Here is a 27,701-nt window from a genome sequence, read left to right as displayed (position 1 = left end):
CAACCCATTTTCCCTGTCACACACTGACATGAATATTATATGTGGTGCAGGGCCCCAGATCCAAACTTTGTTTACTCAGCAGAGCACTGTGTGATTTACTACAGCATTTTGTTTTTGAATAATTAGCCCAAAGTAGAACCAATTTGCTGATGTTATACAGCTTCTTATCAAACACGTTCCTGTCCCTGTCACTCACAGCATCCAAGCAGCATCCTACCTTCCTTCTGTTGTGGAGCTGAGGAAGTATAAAGAACAGTAAAGTGCTGCTCAACAATGTTACCCGTCTCCATCAAGCAGTTTCTTCTTATTTAACCACCACATATCGAGCTCAAAATGCGTACAGATACAGCACGCCATTTGGCTTTAGGAAAGTGGCGTGTATGTTTACGCAAATTTCATGATGCCATGTTGCAGAACACTCACATTACATGTAGGCCTCATTATTGGATTATTATTATTATTATTATTATAGATGCATTAACAGGCAGCATTTTAATGTTGTAGCTGGTTGAGTTAGAGGTAATTCTAACTCCATTATGGTTTATGTGTAAGATAAAGTACAAAGTAACTGAAGCTGTCAGGTAAATATGGTGGTTAAAAGTACAATATATCCCTCTGAAATGTGGTGGAGACATTAGAACTAGGCTACCAGAAGACAAATTGTACCATTTTACAATTGTTGTGTAAATGTAGCTACTTAATTACACTCCATATACTCCAATACTCGAGCTATAAAGACTCCTTTAAACTAACACAATCTATAAAATACATTAAAAGAGAATACAAAATTAAACATTCACTACTGTTATGGATCAGTCCGTGTCTGCTAGGGAGTAGGTGTGGTCTTAGCCTGATTGACAGGGTCAGACTGACATACGCACCTATGAGGGCTGTGGTGTTGGAATCAATCAAGCCCGCCAAGCTGCACGTGGTTTGAAACCATCAAGCCCAACAAGCTGCAGGCTGCCAGACTGGAAGAAAACACTGGAAGAGAAGCTGTCGTTGTTGTTTGCCACACAATATACACCTTTTTTTTAAACGGAACTACACTCAGAGAGCGGGCTGGCCGCTGGCGGACTCAGCTGAGGGACACTGGAGCCAGCAGGCCGTTTTTTGGAGCGCGGACGAGAAGTAGCAGGGTGAGTCCCGAACACAGCACAACCCTTCTCACTCGGGGGTAAGAGTCCCACCCACCCAGGCAAGACTCATTCTCAGGTGCAATGCAATGCACATATTCAATTGTATTTGGGAGTAACTTGAGTAACGTTACTCTATAAAATTCGATATGAGTACACAATGTTAAAATGACTGAAAATGCCTGTCCCTAGTAGCCGTGATAAATTAGCCTGAAGCTAATTACCTGTTCCGGAGGAAATTAACCAACTTTTGGGCTCTAAGCTGTCTTTATCTTTCAAATAAATCTCCAATGCAACTGTTAGAAACATGCCAAGGTTTTTTTAGGACGGACTGCGCCCACGCATGTCACCCTGCACTGCCAAGGCTCAAATGACTGTTCTCCCGAGGTCCTAGCTGTAATAATGGATATAGCTAATGGCTGTAATTCACCATATTCACTATTAGCTAATACAATGTTTTTCAACCTTTTTTGAGCCACGGCACATTTTTTTACATTCAAAAAATACCATGGCACACCACCAACCAAAAATGTTACAAAATGACACAGTGTAGCCTAATAAGATCAGAATCTGCATTTTTCATTTATAAAAATGTATCCATTGCTTTTGCAGGCTTACATCAATGATCTTGGCCGTACACACTAACCAAATATTCACATTTCTATTACTAATAAATACTTTGATAATAGATGCATAAATTCCAATGTGCTGTTTAAAATTCAGTGTCACTTTTGAAGATGCAACATATAAGGTAAACTCACAGCCCCATCGCTGTCATGACAGTAAAAACAAATATATATATATATATTTTTTTATTATTGTAATTGTATATTATTTTTTTAATTGCTCTTTAATGTTTCATGTAAAGCACTTTGAATTGCTTTGTTGCTGAAAGGTGCTGTAGAAATAAAGTTGCCTTGCCTTACAACCTCAGCCTGTCAGTCTCGCACCAGGGCAGAGAAACCACCGTTGTGCCTGGCTGCTTTGCTCCGAGGAAGTGTAACATCAACAGCACCGCGACCGCTTTCGGCTCGCCATTAATATCGTATCGCAGCAAACTCGGTCTGCATTAAGTTATGAAAAACTGTAACCACACTTAAAACCACTTTATCTTTATTTCCGTGACTCACTGTGACTTTAACAAAACTGCAGAGCCGACGTAGTTTGCACGGTCTGCAGCTCTGCGTGTGTGCGAGTGTGTGTGTTTGTGTCAGAGCTCCGTTCCCTGTCAATTACCAAAATTTCAACGTTTAACGTGTAAAAAAGGGGGCAAATTTACTGGTCGCACATGTGAGACTGGATGTAAAATTCAGTCGCACACTCTCAAATTTTGGTCGCAGTCAGGAGCCCTGCTGGTAGTAATTCTATTGTCTTAAATCAACAAGGTCATTATTGCGCTATACTGTCACCTACCCTACTGATACAGAATAGTATTTAATTTCTCTGCCAGTCATCATATTGCAGGCACAGATGCGCAACAATGGCAAATTATTTGCAGTAACTGTTAAGAAATCTCTAAAAGACGTGTTCGTTCTGATTTCTGGAGGAAGGAGGAGAGGCTGGGGTCGAATTGAAAGTTAACCAAAAGGTTTAATAAAACAACATGAAAACGACCGTCAAAACACAATAGTTACACTGCAGCTGACAGCGGACTGATCTCATGCTTTCCTTGCGGAGTCACATAACAACAGTGCTGAGACATTCCCGGATCACACATTTATACCCTCCACTTGGGTGGTTCCTCAAAATGAAATCTTCCCCTATTGGTCAGATGTCTCTCAAAAGAAAAGGTGTACGTTCCCAATCAGTGTCTTGAGGCTACACCCGGTCACAGGATCTTACCGAGTGTCAATTGTTTCCAAACTACTCGTTCTTTGTCTTAATCACGTCTGGCTCAACAGGGGATGGCTCTCAAAGTTGTTTAAACAATCAGTCTTCTAGCGCTTTTACATTTATGCTAAATAACAGCAATGACCTAATCAATTCTTTAGAAGCTTGAGAAGGTGTGAGCCAGACAAATGCTGATTAGGCTTAATCAGTATTGAAACATTCCTTCACTCAGTTACACAACAGTTTACATTTTTTAAGTTACATTTTTTTACCTTAAAGTACATTGTTTTCAAAACGTAACCATAGTTTTAACTTTTTACTTCAACATAACTCAATAAAAAAAGTTGTTGGACAAATTAAGTAAAATCTGATAATTTCTCACGGCACACAGGGCGATCTCTCACAGTGGTTGAAAATCACTGAGCTAATACATCCATGGTGTTATCTTATGATACAGCCAAGGAATGTATGGATGTATGTATGCTGTAAAGTCTGTAACATGGATGTAACGTCATTAGCGTTTCCCAAACTGCCGGGGCTATCGGCTAGTATTTAACATCAGCGATAGCTAGCATGGATGTATTAAGACAGGGGTTCTCAACCTTTTGCAAGCTGTAACATGCACATGTAAGTAGTTCTTTTGTAGATTATGGTGAACTTGTGTGTGTTGTAGCAGTGCTTTGCTATTGAGAACGACGTAGCATGCTAGCGTTAGCATTAGCATTAGCATGCTAACGGTTGTGGTTAGCCAGCTCATTTCGAACTGTGACGTCACAGATTTTGAACAGCTCACCAGGAGACTGAAGGCAGGACACATTCAGAAACCATATCTCACTCAAAACACCATGGATGGATTTTTTTTCAAAGTTTGTATGTGTGTGGAAGCACCAGAGACACAAAAGAACACCCCAAAAACCAGAAAAAGTGTTTTTTTCATAATATGGGCACTTTAATTACTCTGGGCTGAGATTTCCTAGGAACCTTACCAAAAAGGCTCAGGATGCTGCAAATGTTGGTATAATATGAAAATGGCTGGTGGATTTAAGACAAAATATAATTATTTATTGAATGAATCAAATATGAACATATATGTCACTGTCAGTGGCTTGTTGATCTTTACATTGTTAGTAAATTTCCTATCCTGGCCTGGGACACACACACAGTATTTTGGATTTCCAGTTATGTTGACAACATTTGCATTGTTGACAAAAAAGCCACAGTTTGCAAGCTCTGCTATGTGCGTGTACTATATTCTGTGTGTTTACCATTGCACATTAGCCTAACAGATATTCCTTCTGCTTATAGCTTTATCCCAACAAAACAGCACGGTTGAATTTCAGCCTGCATGCAGGTTTTGTAGCCTAAACAGGGCAGCTTATATTGGTTATATTAGAGAGAGCAACAAGTTAGCGGACAGCCCGAGTCGCCCTATTTGCTATCGTTCTGCTCAGCTGCTGTGCTGGCTCGATGCTCGAAGACTTAAAGGCAGCGCCGCGACCATTGTCTTCAACCATAACCAGTACTAATTGGTAAACCTTTCTACCACCAATGTGTTGCCCTTTTGATGTATACCCTCCTATTTTATATCTCAAAGACTGAGTGTAAAGGTTGCCTGTGTATGTTTGTTTAGCGTGTCAATATGTTCTGTTACTTGTTGTGTTTCAAAATCCACTAAGTAGGCAAGGAGAGGATTTAAAAGTTTAACAAGTATTTATTTAAGTAAAATCCTAAGAGCATAAACGTGTACACGGGTCCGAGTTGAGCAGGCACACAGGCTTCTGCTACTGTTTTGGATCCTTCAACGTCACATATATAGGATTACATTTCTGTTCCTGGCATCGTCCTTCCTGCTTTCTACCTACACTCAGTCTGGATTTCAGGTCCCTATGTGTTATCGTAAGGTGCATTGTATCATATGGTTCACATCCCACATTTCCCCAATCTGAGCCTGTGTTAGCTATGGCACACTTCCAACTGCGGCACACTTCCAACTGCTACACCACTTGTCTGAGTTGGTTGTGACGCATATGTATATGACTTCCTCTCTTCTGTCTTTGGTGGTGCATGGCACTTTGTCGCATAGGTCTAATAGGGCTGTGCTTGTGTGTCCCCTAATAAATGACAATGTGATCTGTCCCTTTGTTCTAGTCACCTGAACCTCCCTTCTTCCTCTGTCATATTTGGTATCTATGAACCAAAATAACAACATAACGAGTATGGCTGTAGATATTAGCATACCTACCCAGACCTTCCATGTGCATCCATAGAAGTATTTTTGTCTGGGTTCGCTCCCTTGGCCTGATTGCCTAAGTTTGAACGGGAGCGGCATTGTTGATCAAATCAGCTCTAACTTCCCTCAAATCACGGGAAGGTGTAGGTGCTGGGGCACAATGTGTCAGGTGGTGCCAAGCAGTTCCTGCCCGGCCTTTTACTTGGACAGAGTGTGAGTAACCTCCCTCACTTCGTACGGTCCAAGCCACCTGGGCTCGGTCAACTTTCTCTTGTGGACTTTCACTCGCACCCAGTCACCTACCTTGACACTGCTCCGGGGCTCCTCTTCTCCCGGGGTCTGTGCTCTGGCGACCTGTTCAGATCTGGTTGCAGTGTCATTTGTGTACCCTCCAACTTCTTTGGCTCTTTGGTCTGCTGCTTCATTTCCTTTTGCCACCCTTGTGTCTGCTTTGTCATGTCCTTTGCACTTCATTATTGCCACTGCTACTGGCGCTTTTACTGCTTCCAGTAGGGTTACCAGTTGATCCTTGTGCTTGACAGGAGTCTTGCTGGTGGTCAGGAAATTCCTCTTCTGCCATTGTGGTCCATCTATATGCACCGCTCCATGTGCGTATGCTGAGTCTGTGTAGATATTGACCCTTTTCCCTTCTGACCGCTGTAGTGCTTTTGTGAGTGCCAATATTTCAGCCATTTGTGCTGATGCAGGTTGTGGTATTATTCCTGAGTCCACTTCGGTGTGTGTACCGTCTGCGTGTTGTTCCATCACCGCATAAGCAGCCACATTTCCATTTTCTCCTTTGTAGCAGCATCCATCTGTGTACAGCCAATGTTGTGCATCTGGCACAGGTTCGTTTTTCAGGTCTGGCCTGAGTTTCAGTTCTTGTGCTGCCACTTCTTCACAGCTGTGGGGTTTTCCATGTCCCATTTTGTCTGCCAAATTGATGGCTGAGGTTACAAAAGTGATGTGGGGTTGTCTCAGCTCCTTCTGTGTTTTCGTTCAGTACTGAACGTGAATGCATTGCTCTGCAGGAATACGGTCACTCCGTGGTCCGTGTGGATCTGCAATGGGTGATGCATGACCAGGTGGGTTGTTTTTTGGACAGCTTTCGATAGTGCAGCCAGATGTTGAGCACAGGATGTTTGTCCTTGTTCAATAGTGTCCAATTTTGAGCTGTGGTAGGTTAGCACTAACCTGTCTCCCCCTTTTTTCTGGAAAAGAGCGGCATGAACATGTCCGTTCTTGACAGAAACATCAAGATGCCAACATGGTCCAGCTCCCTGGGTGATTGGCGGGAGGTCATCCAGTAACCCCTCCAGATCTCTGTGTTTAAATGGCACATACACTCCAAAGTTGGTTGAAGGGTGTTCCATAATAGGGAAAGCTCCGGTCCCCCCTTTTTTGGGTCTGTCTCTAAGGTCATATTCTCTTCTTGCTTCATCCATGACCTTCGCTTCTCCTTCAAACACACCTTGCAGCTGCAGTTTCTGCATGCCTCCATCATGTGGGGGACCCGTTTTGGTGAAGTGTTTTATAATTCTGTGCTGCTTTTCATCTTCATCGTCAGGAGAGGATACGTCAGTTCCTGATTCCTTCAAGCTAACCGCTGAGGTGTGGCTGGAGAAGGTGTAGTCAGAGTGTTTGGAGACTTTATCTGAGGGGGCATACTCATTTACAAATGGATCAAAAGGAGGTGGTCTCACTTGCAGACCCCCTCTAGGAGTGCTCTGGGACCGAGGTTGGGGCAGGAGTTGAGGCGTTGATTGTGATGGTGGCAGTTGGAGTGATGCAGTGGATGGTCCTGGGGGTCCTTGGCCTGATGGTGACTGTGTCCCAACCATGGATTCCCCCTTGAGCTGGCTCATTTCTGCTCTGGTGTTTTGCATTTGATTTTCTAGTTTGTCAACTGTGTCAGTCAGGTCGGCTGTGCATTTCACCAGATTTGCCAGGTCGTTGTGTTGGGGGATGTCCAGATCCAGAACTCCTCCATTCACTTCCAGTACACCTCTCTTTACTGGCACCACAGAAGCTTGAACCACTGTTATAGCCTCGTAGGATGGAGGTGCTGTTGGTTGTGGCAGGGAAGGGTACATGCTGGTAGTGGCTGTGGTTGGGTTATTATTAGTCTTTTCTGGTACTACTTCAGTTGTGCCACCAGATGTTGCCAAGTTATCATTTTTCCTTTTCAATTTACCCAGCAGTTCAGTCAGCCCCCTTGTGACATCTTTCTCCACGGCTTTCTTTTGTTTACGCCCCCATGCAGGCCCCCACCTCCTACTCCCTTTTTCTTTCCATTCTGTGTCTGCCACTCGTGCCTGACTCTCTGCTCTGATATTCAAAGTTCTCAATACACTCTCATCTCTCCCTATGTCTGCCAACAGTCCTTCCTTTTCCCACTTACAGAGTATCTTTTTCCCTGTCTCAACCCATTGTTTCTGCTGCCCCCCGGTGCTTTCTTCCCCAGTTTCACCAACAGAAAAGCTTTCAGTTCTTCCATTTCAGCACTGTATGCACAATCTTTCACTTCTTTATGCCATGATACAGTTCCCAAAAGCACCCGAAACACACTATATACTGTATAAGAAACCGTATATATTTTCAACAAACAATTGTCTCTGCTTTTCAAAGTGTCAATTTGACTCTGTAACGTCAGTCTGTCTCTTGTCCTGCTGTATGTTGCTCTCAAAATCTGAGTCTAGCTCTAAACTCACTTCGTCACCACTACCTGTTACTGTTTCACTCTTTTCCTAAAGTATTCTCCCCTGTCCGTTCGGACACTTCACACAATGAACCTTCACTAGTAATTGTTTCTACTTCAAGTTGTGCCTTATTAATTTTATCCTCTTTACAGTATACCTCAAAATCAAACAGTGCTCTAGTAATTTTATTCTCTTCACAATATACTTCAAAATCTGCCCCGTATCGAAATGTAAAACGTTTTCTGTCATTGCATTGAATTCACAATCATTGGCTTTTTACAGTATCTACCAACCAACCGACTGAGATTCCTCTAATTAAGTCAAATTAAACCAACTCTCCGATTTTTCTAACCAAGAGCTTTTTATGGTGAATTCACAATCATTGGCTTTTTACAGTATCTACCAACCAACCAATTGAATAACCAACCATTGGCTTTTTACAGTATCTACCAACCAACCGACTGCGATTCCTCTAAGTCAAATTAAACCAACTCTCCAATTTTTCTAACCAAGAGCTTTTTACGGTTTTATTTCACCCAATGTACTCAACTTTCCGACCAGTTGTTGATCAAAAGCTTTTTACGAGTCTCTTATAGCCAATTTATAGGTCTCGTCAGACCATTGAACCTTCGAAGGTTTACCTCTTTGATTTTAGTTTTGCCCAACTCTCCGATTTCAATGAACCAAGAGCTTTTTACAGGTCTAATTTAGATTTAATTTTTGTCGCCCAACTCCCCGGTCATGGCGGACCAGGAGCTTTTTACAGGCTAATTTAGATTTATTTTTTGTTGCCCAACTCCCCGGTCACAGTAGACCAGGAGCTTTTTACAGGCTTTCTTTTCACTCTAACAGTTCTTATTTTGCAATTTCGTTTTACTGTTTAGTTTTCTTTTATACTCTTAAGATTTCATTCAATTTACCAACGGCACTCTTGTTCTTCTTCACTCAAAAATTTGGTTATGCTCAATGTGCAGAAGTTAGATATTAACAGGTCTCTGCTTACCTTATTTTTGACAGCGCGCTGTTTTGAGTGAAGGAAAAACTGGAGTCCGTCCTGTCTGCTCAATTCAGGGGAAAGGCCTCTGGCGCCACCTAGTGGATCGCGTCGGGGTCACCACTTTGTCGTGTTTCAAAATCCACTAAGTAGGCAAGGAGAGGATTTAAAAGTTTAACAAGTATTTATTTAAGTAAAATCATAAGAGCATAAACGTGTACACGGGTCCGAGTTGAGCAGGCACACAGGCTTCTCTCATCAGACTGAATTTTCTGGCTTATACATGAATTCATATATCAGTCTCTAAGAGCATTTTGATTTGTTTATTAAAAGTTGGAGGAGTACCGTGGTTTAGACTTAGCGTCCCCTGGTTGGTGCACAGACTGGTCCCAGTCTTTTGGCACACGCCCTCTTCATCAGCTGTTAGGCAGACTTTAGCTATGCTGATGGTCAGAAAGAACAATGCGCCGCTGTTGCCTGTCACAGGTTGAGGAGTAACTTATTCTCATGGTCAAACTGATATCTAACTGATATTAACTTTGTTGCTGCACTCTTGTTGCTTTCTGACCACCATCATACAGTGCTGCTGTACAACAGTACAACAGTATCCTTTTCTCATTTTGCATGACTAAGCTGTCACAGTGCTCTTCCACTAAACACACAACTATAATTCAACTATGATTTGTATCCTCATAAAGCATAGCCAGCTTGACTGATTATTTTTATTTCTTACATACTTACTGTATTCAAATCATCTGTTAAACTAGCCATTCATCAAATTTCCCACAGTAATCCCGTAGCTTTCTTGTGCACATATTTAACATCCAATACTGCGGTGATTTATATGCTATAGCTACATCCATTAATAAATCATTCTCTATTGGTCAAAACCATACCGTTTATTTCACAAACATGACCAGTTATAATAATCACCTAACACTTATGTCTTTGTTAACTAGTGTCTTTTTATTGAGTTTAAAAGCTTTGTCTTACCAGCATGTGCTCTCTTTGTTGTATAAAGGAAAGTTTTGGAGGACTTTGGTAGATGTTATGGCCGAGAGTGAGACAAATACAGAATTCCAGAACCGAGAGAGAGCGGGACAGGTCCAAAACATGTGACTGAGGTTAGCTGGTCCTAAGTGACACTTATTGCAATTCGGATCGGTGCCCGGGTAAATGCGAGATAGTTTGCTTTTAGACCAGTGAACTCTATGAATTATTTTGCACTGCAAAACCCCATGCCGGGCGCAAATAGATGAAGCATGGACCCATTTCAGAGCACACTGCCAGACCTCAGGCTCTATCTCTATATTAAGGTCCTCGGACCAGATGGTGCGCAGTCTATCCGAGGATGAGGATTGGTGTGTAAGGAGAGTGCAGTAAAGCTCTGAGATGGAACCTTTGAGGTAGGGGTTAATATTTAAAATAGTGTCAATCAAAGTAGAAGGAGGAATAGCATGGAAACCAGGGAAGCGATTGCGAGCAAAGTCTCTGACTTGCAAATACCTGAAGAAGTGGGATCTCTGTAATTTGAATACACCCACTAGTTGGTCAAAAGATGCAAATATTCCCTCAATGTAAAGATGTTTGACAAATACAATCCCATGATCCTCCCAGGCTGCGAAAGCCCGATCATTGATAGAGGGAGTAAACAGAGGGTTAGAGTGCACAGGGGATAAAAGAGAGATTGACTGTAACCCCAAATGGTGTTTCAATTGAGTCCAGATCTTGAGACAGTTCTTCACTATAATATTACTGGAATAAGATACTGGTGATAATGTCAGGGGGAGGCACAAAAGGGACATTAGAGAGGAGGAGCCACATGAGGCAGCCTCAATCTGCAGCCACGGTGGAGGCTGATTGTTAATGTGATACCAGTGCAGTATAGATCGAATGTTAGCAGCCCAGTAATAACATAAAAAGTTTGGTAGTGCTAGCCCACCCATTTCTTTGGGTTTTTGTAGAGTTTCTTTTTGAATTCTGGGAGGTTTTTTGTTCCATATGAACTGAGAGATCAAGCTGTCGAGTGAGTGGAAAAAATGTCTTGGAATAAAGAGGGGTAAAGATTGGAAGAGAGAGAGGAATTTGGGAAGCACATTCATTTTAATACAGTTTATCCTGCCAGCCAGAGATAAAGGTATGAGAGACCAGCGGTGGAAGTCTTGAGTCAGTCGAGCAAGCAGAGGGGAGAAATTACATTTGAACAAATCCGAGTAGTTTCTGGTTAAATATTTAAAATTACTTAAAGACGTCTTAAATGGCAAGTCCAAGAGCATTAATGGGCATAAGCTCACTTTTCTGAAGATTTAGTTTGTAACGAGAAATTTGCCCAAATTCCTTCAGCGTGGCCAACACAAGGGGGACAGATCTATCTGGGTCAGAGATGAACAGTAAGAGGTCATCTGCGTACAACGAAAGTTCGTGCTCAGCAGCTCCCCTCCAGATGCCCCGGAACCGACCGGACCTAAGGGCCACCGCCAGAGGTTCAATGGCGATGATAAACAGTAACTGGGAAAGAGGACAGCCCTGCCGAGTACCACGATTGAGGGGGAAATAATCAGAGTAATCATTGTTTGTGCGGACACAGGCTAGGGGGGATGTATATAAGAGCTTTATCCAAGAAATAAATATGTTGCCAAATCCAAAGTGTCTTAATGCATGGAACAAATAGGGCCATTCGACACGGTCAAATGCCTTCTCAGCATCCATTGAGATGACTAATTCCGGAGAATCTGAGGACGAGGGCAAGTACATTATATCAAACAGCCGTCTGACGTTGTGAAAAGAGTGTCTATCCTTAATAAACTCTGTTTGGTCTGTGGAAATAATGGTAGCCAGAACAGACTCTAAGAGTTTTGCCAGCATCTTAGCCAATAACTTGACATCTGCGCAGAGCAGAGATATAGGGCAAAAGTTGCTACGGAATAGGGGATCTTTGTCCTTTTTCAATATAAGAGAAATAGTGGCCTGGCGTAGTGTGGGGGGGAGGATGCCAGACTGTAGCAATTCATTGAACATGTTAAGCAGAAGTGGAGACAGCTTATCAGCAAATGTTTTTAAAAATTTAGCTGGAAAGCCGTCGGGGCCTGGGCATTTCCCACTCTGCATGGACAGCAAAGCTCCTTTGAGTTCACCCACTGTAAAGGGTTTATCCAGGCCAGAAGATGTTTTAGGGTCAATTGAAGGGATGTTTAAGGACCCAAAAAAGTTTTCAAGTTGTGCCTCATTAGATGAGCTCTCAGAAGTATAGAACAGACTATAAAAGTCCCTGAATTGGTCATTAATGGTTTGAGGATTGATGGTTGTTCCAGTGGTAGTTCTAATTTGGGTAATATGCGTTGACGAAGAAGATTGTCGGATTTGGTGAGCGAGTAGTCTACTTGGTTTATCTCCGAATTCATAATAATTATGTTGTGTTTTTAATAGAGATTTTGTTGCCTCATCAGAGGCCAGGAAGTCAAATTCTGCTTTTTTCATGAGCAGTCCTTTAAAAAGGTCTGCGTCAGGAGAGTCTATACATTTTTTTTGTAGTTCTGATATAGCACTGGAGAGACAAGAACCCTTTTCAGCAGCAATCCTTCTATGGTAAGCAGAGTAGGAAATTACTTCTCCTCTTAAATAGGCTTTGCATGTCTCCCAAATTGTTGCAGCAGACACCGCCGGATCAACGTTAGTGGAAATAAAGAGGTCGATGCAACTGTTGATAGTATTAACGAAATTGGAATTGCGAAGAAGTAGCGAATCAAAGCGCCAGGGGGATCGCGACAGGGATCTACCAGGAAGGCAAATGTCAACTATGGCCACTGCATGGTCTGAGATTACTATAGGGCTGTGGGAGCATGAGCAGATAGAGGAGAGTAATTTGCTGTCAATTTGAAAAAAATCAATCCGGGAGAAAGTACCATGGACAGGGGAGAAGAAAGAGAACTGCTTGGCGGTAGGATTGAAAAATCGCCACACGTCTGAGACTGCATATTGCTCCATGAACAGTTGAATGACTTTGGATGATTTAGATTGGGCACACGTCTTGTTAGACGAATGGTCAAGTGAGGGATCAAGTGAGGGATCAAGACAACAGTTTAAGTCACCACCGAGGATGAGCTGGCAGGAATGTAAATCAGGGAGGGAGAAAAAAAAGGTTTTGAAAAAATCCTCATTGTCCCAATTCGGACCATACACATTCGCCAAAGTCAGATTATTGCCACAAATTTCCCCTAAGATGATAACAAAGCGACCATTGGGGTCTGCTATGACCTTTGATACAGAAAGCGGAACTGATTTATGGACAAGAATTGCAACACCACGAGCCTTACTTGAGAAGGAGGAGTGGTAGAGCTGGCCTACCCAACTTCTACGAAGCTTAAGGTGATCTGATGGCTTGAGATGAGTTTCCTGTAGAAAGGCAATTTTTAGTGTTTAGCTGTTTCAGATGATTAAGCACTGTGTTACGCTTTACAGGAGAATTCAGCCCCTTGACATTCCAACTAGTGAATCTTAAAGCACCCCTAGGTGTTGACAAGGAGTTAAAACTTAACATACAATGATATTAGGGGGCCTGAGTGGATGTTGTACCAGTACACCTCCACCCCACAAGCCAGCAGCCTGATGAAAAAGAGCATGGCGCCTGGCCAGACTGAGCATGCCAAGTTGCAAGAGCAGCACACAGAAAAAAAAAAAAAAAAAAAAAAATACATGGATCAGACGACCAGACGGGAAACCTAACCGAAGAAACGTCAAACATACAAGCCGCCCCCCACCCATCCCCTCCCCTTAGCCCAAACCCCAGTGAAGTTGCTGCAAGGAACAGCAACTCACAACTCTGACACATACATCAGCATATCTTAATACTTCCTAAAACCTACCGCTCCAATCCCACAACATAACGATAGTAAACTTTAAGAACAAAAGTTCAACCTTTTTAAATACCTCAAGTGAAAAACATAACAATCATAACAGTCACACATTAAGGCTCAGCTAAAGTAATGGCCAGCTGAACATGAGCCTACAGCAGTAATAGCCTTGCAGTCAATCCGTTACAAAATATACATAGCGGTAATGATCATCCCTTCCACTTCCAGTTAGTCAGGCAAGTCGGATACGAGAGAAAAATAATAATAATAAAATATATATATATATATATATACATACATATATACACACATACATATATACACACACACACACATATACACACACACACACACACACACACACACACACACACACATATATATAGCTGGGACAGAAGAGTAATATAATAAATCAACTATATAAATGGGGGGTGTGGGGCGTGACTGCCCTGGCAAGAGCTAACACCCGCCAAAACAAAAGATATAACATAGTCCTAGAATATGTAAATTAAAAATACAACCGTGAGCCGGAAGGCAAGGCCACACAACTGGGTACAGTGTTAATGTTAAACGGATGGGATCAGTTAGCCTATATGGGGAGTGTCAGGGGCAGAACAACAAAGTTTACAGGTAGAGACGAAGCAAAAAAAACAACTCACGAAGCCATAGACTGCACTGAAAAAATAAGGGGATAAAATAACGAGAGGAAAATATACCAGATCAATTGCTTACGGATCTTTGTGTAAACCCTGGACAAATTTGTCCGCCGCTGAAGCAGACAGGAGCCAGGTCTTCTCCCCGTCAGGCATGGTGATACAGTTCGGCCATGGAGGTCTTGAACTCGGCGCGCTGCTTTAGCACGTTGGGGCTGTAGTTATCGTAGAAGCGGACCTTATGGCCTTTGTAGGACAGATCACCTCGCCTGCGAGCCTCGCGGATCACCAAGTCTTTGATTTGGAAGCGGTGGAAGCGCAGGATGACGGGCCATGGTCTGCCTCCCGGCGCAGGTTTGGGCGTGAGGCTCCGGTGCGCCCGGTCCAGCTCAGGGGGTGAAGTGAGGGCCTCCGTGCCGAGGACATCAACGAGGAACTGAGAGAAAAAAGCCAGTGGTAGAGGGCCCTCGATCGATTCAGGCAGGCCGATGATGCGGATGTTTTGGCGCCTGCTGCGCCCCTCCAGGTCCGCCAATTTGACCGCGAGTGCCCTGCTCTCTCCCTGCTCTCTACTTGCAAAGCGGCGCAAGCAGTCTCAAGTTGTTGAAGCCGCTGGTCAACCTCGGTGGCGTTAGCCTCCAGGGAGCAGACCCACTGTTCGTGGTCCGACACAGTGGAGTGGATGTTATCCAGCGTGGATGTCAGCGAGTCGAAGGATGACTTGAAATCAGCCGCCAGAGCCGCCCTGTGCTCTTCCAGTAACAAGCTAATCTCGGACAAAGTTATGCTAGAAGCCGGCGAAGTTTCCTTGTCCTTTTCAGCGGTTTTTCCTTTAGACTTGGACATTGCTGAGTAGTCAGTACAGCACTATAAACCTGTTGTAAACAGTTTGAGAAAGAAATATTGAAAAATTCTAGGTTTAAAAAGTTAATTAAAAGTGCGTTAGTGGGAGCAAATTGAGCGCGCGTCTACCCTGTGCGTCTCATACCGGAAGTTGTATCCGGTACAACTGGCCTTAATTCAGGTAAACAATAAATATCCCATATTGTCAACTTCATCTCGGACTCATCCTGAGTGTTTACACCTGAGGCCTGTACTACAAAGCAAGATTTGGCATTAACGAGGTAACTTCAGGTTCAACCCAGGGTTTTGTGGATCACTTGTTACCGGGTTCAATCGCCGCGGTAACTTCTGCTGAACGCCTAACCTGGTCGGGAGCAGGTTAAGTTGGAGATCAGAGATCAGCCGGTGTAAAAGCACCGCCTACTGACCAATCAATACTCGATTGATAACGGCGTCACCGTTCTTATACAAGATCAGGCGGCGCTCATTGCGCAGAGGGAGAGAGGGGTGCGCTCATAAAAGTTAAAACATTTAGAGACCGACAACCCCGTTAACATTCCCTGATGGGTATTTTTATGAAATATATAGATTTTAATGGGAGGGAATTACATATCTATTTGTCGGCTTCTTGAGCCGTGTGTCGCCAATGCGCACAGCGGTTTGAATTATGTTTTTATATATTTATTTATATATTTATTTTATATTTATTAGTGCCTGACTGATGAGGATGTGATCTTGATAAGCGTTGTGATTTACGCCTATTTTTTTTTTTTTTTTTTTGCCAGTTTTCCTTCCTGTTTTAGGACTGTATTGCGTTTTGCCTGCAAAACCGTGTCTGTGTACTTCATATTTATGTAGAATTAAAGCTTGCTCTTCTTATTTAAAACATGCGGCTCTGGTAAATGTTTGCGATTGGTCGTGCTATGCAAACACCGCCTCTCTCATGTGAACGCATGCGCCGCTGGATTGGGAAACCCTGGGTTGATTGAACTAGTTGTTAACCACCGTCGTGACCCAGGTTATGCAGGACCGCGGTTGTTAGGTTAGGTGGAGCCGGGTAACTGAAAGAAATCCAGGGCAAGTTGATCTTGCTTCGTAGTATAGGCCTCCGCTCACGACTACTCATCGACATCTACCCTCAACATAGAAAATTAGAAAATCAAAACAAACAAAGTTAGAAAATTAAATCACTTTACTGTAATGCAGCCTTTAAAATCAGGAAAACACTTAAGATGGTTAAGCTAATGTTAGGGCTGGCTAGCCAGTTTATCTGTCTCTGGAGGCAGCACTGACCCTGTTCACCAGTAGGCTGTTTGCCTCATTTTCTTTAACCAACGTAGAATTAAAACATGGTGGAATAATAAAGCTAGCTAAGAAACTAGCCAGCTATTATTATTATTATTATTATTGTTATTATTATTATTATTATTTATAGTATTATAAGAAAGTCGTCCCTGAAAAACCATGGATGTATTGTGCTGAACAGTATATTGATCATTGTTTCGGCTGTTTTTCTGCCACCACAATGTGTGCCCAACTGCAGTGACGTAACTGTGACGTACACTCCAAATTGGTCTATACGTTAGGCCGGCAATACGTCATCCGAGGGAAGGTCTCATCACCACGCCCCTTTCTGGGGGAAAACAATCCCGCGTTCCCCATAGACGACAACCGTGTAAACGACAGAGGAAATGTAAATCGCTCCAAACTTTTACTTTAAACGAACCGTTTTAAATGAATAACTATGCCGAAAAGTTGCTGAGTAGTTGGTTGCACCAACAATACATCCGATAACTCTGGTCCTCTTGCTATGTCCTAAAATAGATCCTGATAGATGGGCTTTGGCTCCAGGCTATAGACCAGACCGGCATCGCCAAGGCTCCCTATGAGAGGGAAGAATTGCATCTGTCCCATCACGAGAGAAATAGGAAAATGCTGAAAAAGATGTTGTGTAGCGGGTTAATCAAGACTTTCACACTGATATATGAGGCTCATAAGATACGTGAATATTCTCAGTCAGTGTGGTAAATGATGCTGACAGTCACTACTGATGGATAATTAACATTTGCATTAGTGACCGTCGTCTCCAACTAAACCTCAGCTTATAGATCGAACAGTTGGTCACGCCAGTGATCATGAAATGCTTTGAGAGACTGGTACTGCCCCCCATCAAGGCTTGCATCCCTCCTGACCTCGATCAACATCAATTTGCATACAGGACCAACACATCCACTGATGACGCCATCTCCACAGCCCTCACACACCTGGAAACCCCCAACAGCTATGTTAGGATGCTATTTATTGACTACAGCTCTGCATTCAACTCCATCAACCCGGACAAATTGATTAACAAACTACAAACACTGGGTCTGGGAGACCTTCTCTGCCAGTGGATTAAAGACTTCCTCACCAATAGACCCCAATAGATCACACCTCCTCTAGCATTATTCTCAACACCGGCGTCCCCCAGGGCTGGGTCCTCAGTCCAGCCCTCTACTCACTCTTCACCCACGATTGCACCTCCTCCCACAACTTCAACACCCTCATCAAATTTGCAGATGACACAACCATAGTGGGACTCATATCAGACAACAACGAAATAGCCTACAGGAAAGAGGTCCAGACCCTGTCAGCTTGGTGCAGGGACAACGACCTCAACCTCAACACCAAGAAGACAAAAGAAATAATAATTGACTACAAAATAAACCACAATGGACTGTGTATCAACAGGAAGGAGGTGGAGAGGGTGGCAAGCTTTAAGTTCCTGGGAGTGCACATTGCACAAGATGTTGAACTTCTGACACGCTTTTACCGCTGCACAATTGAGAGCACCCTGACATGCTACTGCACCGGGTGGCACTCCAGCTTTACAGCAGCAGAAAGAAAAGGACCTGCAGCGGGTTGTCAAGACGGCTGAGAGAATAATTGGCTCCCACCAAACCTGAGTGAAATATACTCAAGCCAACTTCTCACACGGGCCACAAACAGGCAGGACACCTCACACCCCGGACACTCCATGTACAGCACCCTCCCCTCAGGCAGACGGAGAAGAACCCCCAGCACACGCACAAATAGACTCCGGAACAGCTTCTTCCCCAGAGCTGTGAACATATTACGGAAATCATACACACATCCACACGTGAACATTAAAATACAAAATACATAAATACAAATACACACATCTCTTACCCCCTCTCGGACTCTGTGCAATAACTGCTGTGTTCACCGTTTTATCTATTTATATTGTTAGACGTGTATAAAACAAACCATCTGTTTAACAAGAAAAGAAATCCACACACATTTGTCAAAATTATGATACAAACCGGTCAAATTGCATTGACTTCTAAGGGACCGTCTGTTTTCTATCCCCCAAAAGGGGGCGTGGCCTTGAGTTTTAGCAAAGTACCCGTATGTGCCGGCCTAACGTATAGGGAAGTGAGCGTCTCACTGTGTGGAATTTTGGAATGGGGGCTCCATCTTGTGAGGGATGCGCCCAGTTTACTGGCGACTGCTACTTACCTTTTTGTTTTGTTGGGCTAAATAGTTTATTAATACAGACAAATCTGATGGAAAAGGGAAGAAAAAGAAATCTTTTTTTTTTTTTTTTTAGCAAGGTCGAAGATATATAGCTAATCTTTTTTGTGTACATTTCATTGTGTGGATCTGCTTGAGTGTGAAGGAGGCTGTTGCTGAAAAGGCATCTGTGCTCAGAAAAATAGAAAGGTAAGAAGACGGGAAGGAAGTTAAACAATCTACTACCTAAGAAAAACACCGTTTGGCACACTGTACTATGAAGCTTATTGCAAACTAAAAAGCTGAACAAACTCAATAGCAATTAATCATATTGTAGCCAGTCAAAGGCACGGTGTAGTTTTCTCCAACACAAGTCCATTAGAGTGTTATTGAACATGAAGTGTTCATCAGTTAAAAAAGCACATTAAGCTACTAATTAGCGGGTTGTATTTCTTCATCCCCAGGGACATGCTGGGTGTAGAAATGCTTCGTCAGCACTGCTGTGAGCCGGAAGCCGAAGCAGAGCTGCAACACTTAATCTACGCAAGCTCTGGACATTTAATAGATGAACTCAAATGAAGGCCAGTCAATTAAAAGCTTAGTCAGATTGATTTGAAAATTCACATACCAAGGTTTATACAACAAGAGGGTTTTTGACTCCTTTTAATCTTTAAATATTCGTAATGTTGGGGAAGTGTAAATTCCAAAAACAAAATATTGTATCTTATCTCATAGCTTGTGAAACAAATACCGTAAAAACTTATTTTTACGGTATTTATTTTTGGTATTAAGCAGTATATTCTCTTGGCAATAATGACAAATCAAAGGTGAAGAAAGTCCATTTCTTTCTTTATTTTAGCCCATTGCAGGATATCTTATAAGTTAGTTTATGTACGATGGACAAAGCAGATGCTTTCATTCATCATCAATTTAATATTTACATTTTTTTTTGGTGTGAGTTCTGGTCTCAATGTATAAAATGTCCTTCCACCAGCAGGGATCAGTAATACTCCACAATTGAGTTGGACCCTGTTGGATCAACTGTATCCAGTGCAAGTTACTTCCAAAATGTAATACATTATAGATGACTAGTTACGGTCATTTGAGAGTAATTAGTTATATTACAGTCTCTGAATTGTAATGCGTTACACTACTTTTGCATTACTTTTGTCAAAATAACTGCGGAAATTTGACTTGAATTGCCTTGTTGCTGAAATGTGCTATACAAATAAAGCTGCCTTGGCAGCTAGCTTGTGAATTTCATCCCTGGATCAATAAAGTGTCCTCTTTATCCACTTTAATACATCATAGATTATTCATAATATTTTGTATAATTTAATATGAATATGCAAAGTAACTAAAGCTATAAAAATAGATAAGTAAAATGTACAATAGGCAAGTAGGAGAAAATGAAAATACTCAAAAGTACCTTACAGTTGTATTGAAGTATGGCATTGTTGTAAAAGGTTTGTTTAAAGCACTTGAATAAGAAACTCATGGTGTTTAGTTTAAAACAGTCTAAAGGAAATGGTCAATTATAGTGTGATTAAAACTCAGTATTTACATTATTTACAGTACTTTATTTACATCTGATATATGAAAAGGTACACAACCTTATTTGTTTAACAGTAATTTAGTTTTACTGCGAATCGTCACAGGAAGTGCTTTTATTTTGAAGTAGCCTATACGGAAGTTGTCTGTTGTGTACTCTCGCTAGCTTGCTTGTGATGAGATGAACGGGAGACCCTACATGCAAACATGTCCGTCAAGCTTAAGTTGCTCACTTTCTTGTTTGTAAAACTGCAACATATTGAGAACAGTAAATGGTCACAGTAAAAGACAAGCGTTTTTGGTCGTCATTCAAAGCCATTCCACTACAGGCATAGTTACTCTCCACGGCTGATGGACGTAGCAAGCCTAAACATTAATTCCTGATCTGTTTATCGGTCAGCAGCTCGGACACACTGCTGTCCGCGCTGACGTACCGTCACCTGTCGGGACACAGATGTTGTCTGTACCGTCTCGGGTTCTGGCTCTGACCACGGGAACAGTGACAGTGGTACAGCTCGCTTTAACGCAGCGCGTAACTCCTGACAATAACGTCCATCTCACAAATGTATCTGTCTCTGCAGTCATCTCAACCGTCGAATACAGCAACAGGAAATTATACTCACGACTTTTTTTTTTCCTGTGAACAAATGTTTCGCGGTGTTGGAAAATTCTTAAATGTTGCGTTAAAATGCGTTGTAACTCGCGTTACTGAGATTGTAATGGGTATAATATTACCGAAATTGAATTAGTGAGGAGTTATATTACTGCGTTACAGCAAAAAGGAATAAATTACTGTAATTGCGTTACTCCCAACACTGACTGTATGTGTACCAAACACACACAGATATGTTGATATAATCTCATCTAAGATGAAATAAGAAAGCAACTATACATGAATAGTCTTATTCACCGTAACCCCCAGAGTAAGACAAGTCGATACATACCCTTCTCATGCGTGCTGTAACGCTGTCTGACGGTTCCAGCATTAGCTTAGCCTAGCACAGATCATGCAGGTAACTGGTTCCAACTAGCCTACTGCTCCCAATTGTGACAAAATAACGCCAACATGTTCCTATTTACATGTTGTGATTTGTATAGTCACAGCATGTACAAAAAACAACGTAACATGAGACACAGCCATCTTCTAACAGTAAACAAACCGGGAACTATATTCTCAGACAGGCTTGCTGCGAGCATATCACTCCACTCAAGTACTATATTCTTCCGCCTGAGAATATAGTTCCCGGTTTGTTTACTGTTAGAAGATGGTTGTGTCTCATGTTATGTTTTTTGTACACGCTGTGACTCTACAAATCACAACATGTAAATAGGAACATGTTGGCGTTATTTTGTCACTTATTCGGAGCAGTAGGATTACTGGAACCATTCTCCTGCATGTTCTGTGCTGGCCTGATGCCGCTGGAGCCATCAGACAGCCTTACAGCACGCACAGAGATGAGAAGGGTATGTATCGACTCTGGGGGTTACGGTGAACAAGCTAAATTCCCAATAAGTCGGCGTGTTCCTTTAAGTTTGCTATTTGTGTGTTTTTGCCATTGAGGACAAATTGTCACTGATTCTTCACTATGTTTGTCAGACCTCCCCACCTTTTTGTAGATTCCCTCACATCCCTCAGCATCCTCATAAATGACCTAGAAACCCACAGTGGATCATAAATTGTTTCAATATGGCCCAGTTCTCCATATTGTCATGATTTTAAGAAATTCCATTTGATAACTTTCCAACACAGGATATCTTTCAGAAAGAAGTCACAGTTGGAGTTGCAAGAGTAGTTTTCTTTACTTCCCATACATGTTGCAATAGATGCTTTCAATCATCATCAATTTCATAGTTAAAATTTGGAGTCGGACCCTGTTGGATCTACTGTTGCGGACTTTGAATATTGTTGTGAATCTTCTTGATTCAGTCTTTCACTTGCAGCTGCACTAATTGTTTAGCAACCTTTGCGTCCTATTGTGTTGCTTTTTCGGTGTTTATCAACTAAAATGATTAGTTAATAGGAGCTAATGTATATTCTAACACAAGCGTGTCCAAACCTTGGCTTGTGATGTGAACATGGTTATTTGCTTGTGATGTGAACATGGTTATTTGCTTTCTTGTCTACAGTGAGATGAGAAGATGGAGACCACTCCTAGCAGATGGTTAGCTAAGCTTGGCACAAAAACTGGAAACGGGGGCCAACATCTACCCTGGTTCAGTCCAAAGGTAACAAAATCTGACTTCTAGTACCTCTAGAGCTTACTTCTTAGCATGTTTGTTTAGTCCACGCAAAAACCCAAGTGTAAAAAATAATTTGTGATTTTTGTGGGAGGTTAACAGTGACTTCCTAGAGTTGACAAGACTCCAGGCTGAAATTAAACCACAAACTTTTCTTTTTACACTTCGGTTTTGTACGGATTATGGTCTTACTGTGTACTTAAGTTGTGATCAATTCTACTAAAGAGTGAATTTCTTTTTTCAGAATTTCATGTGAAAGACTCTTAGTCCTTAGAGACTAGAACAGAATAGGGACTATGCAGAATTTGCAGATTGTTTTTTGCAGCTCTAATAAAAAGGTTATAAATAGCCCAATGCTATTATGCAGCATTGCCTGATCAATTGTACAACACCTTTTGATATGGTAACATTTGAGCAGCATTTCTAACATTGTGGAAGAAAACTAATTTATTGGCACGCACGCACGCCAGATGTCTAGTGCACAAACAAGGAGAGCTGTGTAGAGTCTAAAACAAGTCTTTATTGGTCAATTTACAGAAAGCAGTGGGATAACCACTGAAGAGAGAGAAATCCCAACCATTTTGTTTACAAAAAGAAAAAGAAACGGATATATAAAATAACTGTCTTGAACATTTTTACAGGGTTTGTTTTTATATGTAAAAGAATTCTTTTTTTCTCTTTAATCTTTCAGAAGCACAATATGACAACGGGGGGAAACAAGGCAATTGTTTCACAATGATGACATCACAATCACAGGTGCTTAAAGGCCAACAGAGGGTGGGACACGAGAACAGGAGACGGATCAGGTAATCGTCACTGATACCGTGCGGACGTGAACAGGTGAGACGTGGTTTCTCGGAGTAGAAACGGAAAAGGTTTAACAGAAACCGTGCATTAAAAGGGAGAGAGGGAAGCGTGGAGAGTAAAAAGCATTTGCTTGCCAGATCTAAGAAGAGAGGCTTCTGAAATGCATTATGGGAAGTGTAGGATCCAGTATTTTCGGTATTACTGTTCCTTTAGACTGGGCCCATAATTGCATAGAGGGCTCCATTTAGTATGGAATTAAAGAGAATGGAAAGACAGGATATCGGTAGCATACAGTAACATCTGTTATTTCATCTGTTGAAAAAAAGATATAACTGATCTAACCCTAAACAGCAAAAGCTACAATAGGTCACAGTATGGCTAGATTTGGTACACAGACATATGCAAACTAACTGCTCTTTTGTTTCTAGGAGTATTTTAACTACGAATCAACTGCTTCCATCAGGTCATTAGCTGATAGAGCAGTGATCGGTGTAGCTTTAAAATACTTTTGAGAAAAGCAAAGATGGAAGATATTAAACGGTTAATGATTCTGCTTTGTATATAAATCAAGACAAATGTGGAATGTTTATGGTCAGAGATGACATATCCATATTTTGTTTCTCTTTAGTGTCCGGGCCAGAGAACCGCAGCACTGTGATACACTTAGAGAAACACAACACTCTTCACACAGACGAAAAAAGGTGAGACATACACTGAGTGACAGTACAGCTATGTTATACCTACTATAAAGGTAAAGGGAATTATGTTTTAAAAAGTTTATGAATACATTTTGCGGATAATCTGCTAATAACTCACCGTCTTGCAGACAATCTGTTGAAATCATAAATATGAAAGTAAGATGAGGACATGTAAGCGCACATAATAAATGTTGGGATAAAAATGTAAGAAATGGAGAATGTGTGTGTGGCTGTATTCAAGAATTTAGATTTATTTTTATCAGCAAAACTTTAACTCCGCACAGAGAGATTACTGTGCTTGTTTGATTTTTGCTTCCTTGACTGTGATTTGAATAACATTGTAAGTACAGACAATGTATTCCAGCACTGTGGGACTGCAGCTCATTCTGTAGCTCTGAATTTGTCCAGCAGAGGGAGTCATGTCATTTAGTGTGTGTGTGTGTGTGCACCTAGGCCAGAATTGAATACTTCACTTGCACATACATACATATACTTCATTTGCTCCTACGTGCATAACATGTGTGCATAAGTATTTACATATGTTCATTGGGGTGGGGGGGGGGGGAGATAACCTTTTTGACGTTAACTTGAAGTTTTTACAACAAGGTGGCACAACAACCGCTAATAACATATGAGGTTGAGACAGGCAAAATGCATTATGGCAGTCAATAACGTGAGTGCATGGAGAGGAAGGAGAAGCGCATAAATACTTTCTACCTTAAAAAAATCACAGAAAGGCTTTTAAACCAAATACTACATAACTGGAAAGGAGGAACGCAGCAACACAGGCCTTTGACTCATGAGGTTGGACTGGACTTGAAACCTGACCTCCTGAATGAAAGTCCTGTGTGTTTGCACTCCTACATCCTCACTAACACATGTTATGCATGTGTGCAAGGAAAGTTTTGAATTTTGGCCTGTGTGTGTCTGTCTGTGTCTGTCAAAGCGAGAGAGAGACAGACATGTAAAGAGTGATTATGCACGTGTGGTCAGTATGTTATGGAGCAACTGTCCCACTCTAGTTTTCCCATCTGCTTCCTCTCTTTCACCTCGTCTCTCTCTTGTTCTTCTTCGCCATCTTCATCACTGTTCTGTTCCTCCTCTTCTTCTTCTTCTTCTTCCTCCTCCTCATGTACTTCTTCCGTTACCTCCTCATCATATGCTTGAGCTCCTACGTTCTAAAAAACAAAGCATGATTTAGTAAAGGTCACCACAGATCCCAGGCGTTAATGCATCTCGATCGCCCCGGTGGCTGACTGCTGTCCGCCGCTCCTCCAGACTGAGGAACAGGTTTTACCCCCCATTGAAATCAACACCCACAGAAGAAACAACAAACTGGATGTTACATATAGCCACTTTACCTACCATTTAACTTAATGTGTGTGTGTGTGTGTTTGAGCAGTTTTCTTTTGAGGACTGTTGTATGTGAGCATGCAATGACCGTAAAGGCATTCATTCATTCATTCGCTATTTGATGCTATAAAACCAGGGTAAAAAAAAGCTGATTGGTCAGGTGGGTGTATGGGCGGGACTTTGAAATCGCAGCTCCACCGGCTGATCACCACTGCGCAGACTCTGGCTGCGTTTCAATAGTGGTTCAACATGCCCTCGGTCACTTCCCCTCAGCAAACTCCCCGCTGCCATCTCAAGTGTTGTTCCATTTGTCTGAAAAACTGAAGTGAACTTGGTGAGATGGGCCCTCGGAGGGCTGAGGGCAACCATGCTCACTCTAGAGGTGGATATCACCCACAATGCATTGCAGTTATGCATTTGGTACAAGAAACTCCCACCATGGTTAGGTGGCAGTAATGTACAACTCCAAGGAATAAATAGAATTTGGCTTTTTAGTAGATTGTTTCTTAGGAAAACCTCATAGCTTGTGTCTTCCGTGTGACCTATGTTGTTACGCAATATCAAGGGCTGAGGGGAAGTGAAGGAGGGCATGTTGAACCACTATTAAAAACGAATATACAGTGGGAAGAAATGGCAACATGTCGTCCATCTTTATATTTAGTCTATGGTTTATAGTGCCAAAAAAAGTAATAAAGCTATTTGTAAGATCAATCCTCTCTAGTCTTAAGACAAGCATACTGAAGGAATTAAACTCCCAAAAACTGAAATTAAAATGTCCTCCAACCTCCATGGGGTTGACAGTGATGTTGAGTGCAGAGTTGTCCCAGTCTTCCTCTGTGTCTTTGGCCTCGTCCTCGTCTTCTCTGGATCCCTCCTGATGTGTGGCGTGGATCCTGTACACGCCGATCACCACAATCACCACCAGGGCAGCGATGCAGACCACGATAACCGCAGTGGCTGCTGGAGGTGCTGCTCCTGGAGGAGGAAGTGAAGAGGCAAAAAGATCTCTGTATATTATAATGCATTATTTACATATTCATGGACATACAACAGAGTCTACACACAGATGGCTGTAGATCTCTTACTGTGGGTGTCTAACTTTTGGCTTGAGCTAAATATCTTTTAAAGACTCATTTCCTGGTTCTCTTTCTCCATAAACAACATGAAATCAAGGAGAGGGTTAACTTTTCCTGCTACAGATGTCTCACCTTGGTCAGAAAGCAAAGAGGAGACACTAGGTTTCTCTCACTATGCCTCTAGAGTCAGTATTCGCTCCGAAGCAAATCACTGCCACTCTCTCACTCGCTCTGCCACACACACCCCAACGCACAAGTATAAACACCAGGGGTCTCATTTATAAAACTGTGCGTAGGATCCTTACTATAAGTGTACGTGTGCCCAAAAGCCCAAATTGGCGTATACTGAAAAAAAGTCAGATTTATAAAACCCTGTTTACACACACCTATAAACAATGTTCCTTTTATAAATCACAGATTTACTTCAAGTGTGCGTACGTGGATCAGCCTCCTGTACACGCCCATTTTTAACCATAAATAGTCAATGTACAAAGCACCTCATGAATGCTGATAAGTATGTTAATGACCCTTGCAGTTGTTCTTTCGTTACACCGAAGCATGCCGACTGGCGAAGAAAAAAAACAAACAAAAAAAAGACCTCTCAGACGCTCAGGAATTGCTGCCAATTGAATTATAATTTCGGCCTGTTGTCGCACAGTGTAGGGAAACCGGATCTATAGATTACCTTTATTAATAAAATCTTCCAAAACAGCAGGCATTACGGCACTCTGGGACAGCTTCAATATACCACAGGTATATAATAAGATTAACAGAACTATATATTCTATCCAAACAAGCCTTAGTGATGAAGTTGAAGATTATATTTAATATTTATTTAAAAAAACACTTAGCTGTCTGACATTTCCCTCTGGAAACAGCCGGTTTCACCCAGAGTGGCGAGGACCTGTATTTGGACCGGGATGGCACGGTTCCGGCGCATTGCCCTCTCTACTGGACCCAATTCAGTACATATCCAAGAGCGCAACTAGATTACTATTACAGCTATATTAGGTAATTTAAATGTGCATATGAGCAAGTCATCGTCATGGTCCCTGAAGTCTCATTTTCTCCCGATTCTTCCATTGCTCTCCTCCTGCAGGGCCACCAGTGCCATCACGCAGCATTAGCCTACGCACGGGTTCGCCGCAGTATTTGTTTAGCATACAACAATTTGTGATTGTTAACACCTTGCTAAAATCACATCAACAACTAGTGGTATCCCCCACCCCG

The 27,701-nt window shown here is 42.1% G+C and overlaps 1 protein-coding gene and 1 long non-coding RNA gene across 4 annotated transcripts in view; one reads left to right on the top strand and one right to left on the bottom strand.

Annotated features, from left to right (window-relative positions):
* The first annotated feature begins 919 nt into the window (after positions 1-919).
* On the top strand, positions 920-24,588 carry LOC114564977 (uncharacterized). 2 transcript variants are annotated; one of them, XR_003693868.1, is made up of 4 exons: positions 920-1,139; positions 22,427-22,525; positions 23,229-23,377; positions 23,973-24,588. It is a non-coding gene; the product is annotated as an uncharacterized LOC114564977 (long non-coding RNA). The 2 variants fall into 2 exon arrangements; XR_003693869.1 differs by having other exon boundaries at positions 920-1,177.
* Positions 24,589-24,608: 20 nt separating this feature from the next.
* clstn2a (calsyntenin 2a) overlaps positions 24,609-27,701 on the bottom strand; it is a 195,331-nt gene continuing 192,238 nt past the window's right edge. For both annotated transcript variants that reach the window (XM_028592720.1, XM_028592721.1), the window contains 2 exons: positions 26,180-26,370; positions 24,609-25,220 (listed from right to left, as the gene is read on the bottom strand). In XM_028592720.1, coding sequence (XP_028448521.1) covers positions 25,032-25,220; positions 26,180-26,370 — 380 coding nt within the window. In that variant the 3' untranslated portion in view covers positions 24,609-25,031. The remainder of the gene's footprint in view (positions 25,221-26,179; positions 26,371-27,701) is intronic.

Source organism: Perca flavescens, chromosome 12 (genome assembly GCF_004354835.1).
Source record: "Perca flavescens isolate YP-PL-M2 chromosome 12, PFLA_1.0, whole genome shotgun sequence".
Classification (NCBI taxonomy): Eukaryota; Metazoa; Chordata; class Actinopteri; order Perciformes; family Percidae; genus Perca; species Perca flavescens.
This window is presented reverse-complemented; position numbering and strand designations above follow the sequence as displayed.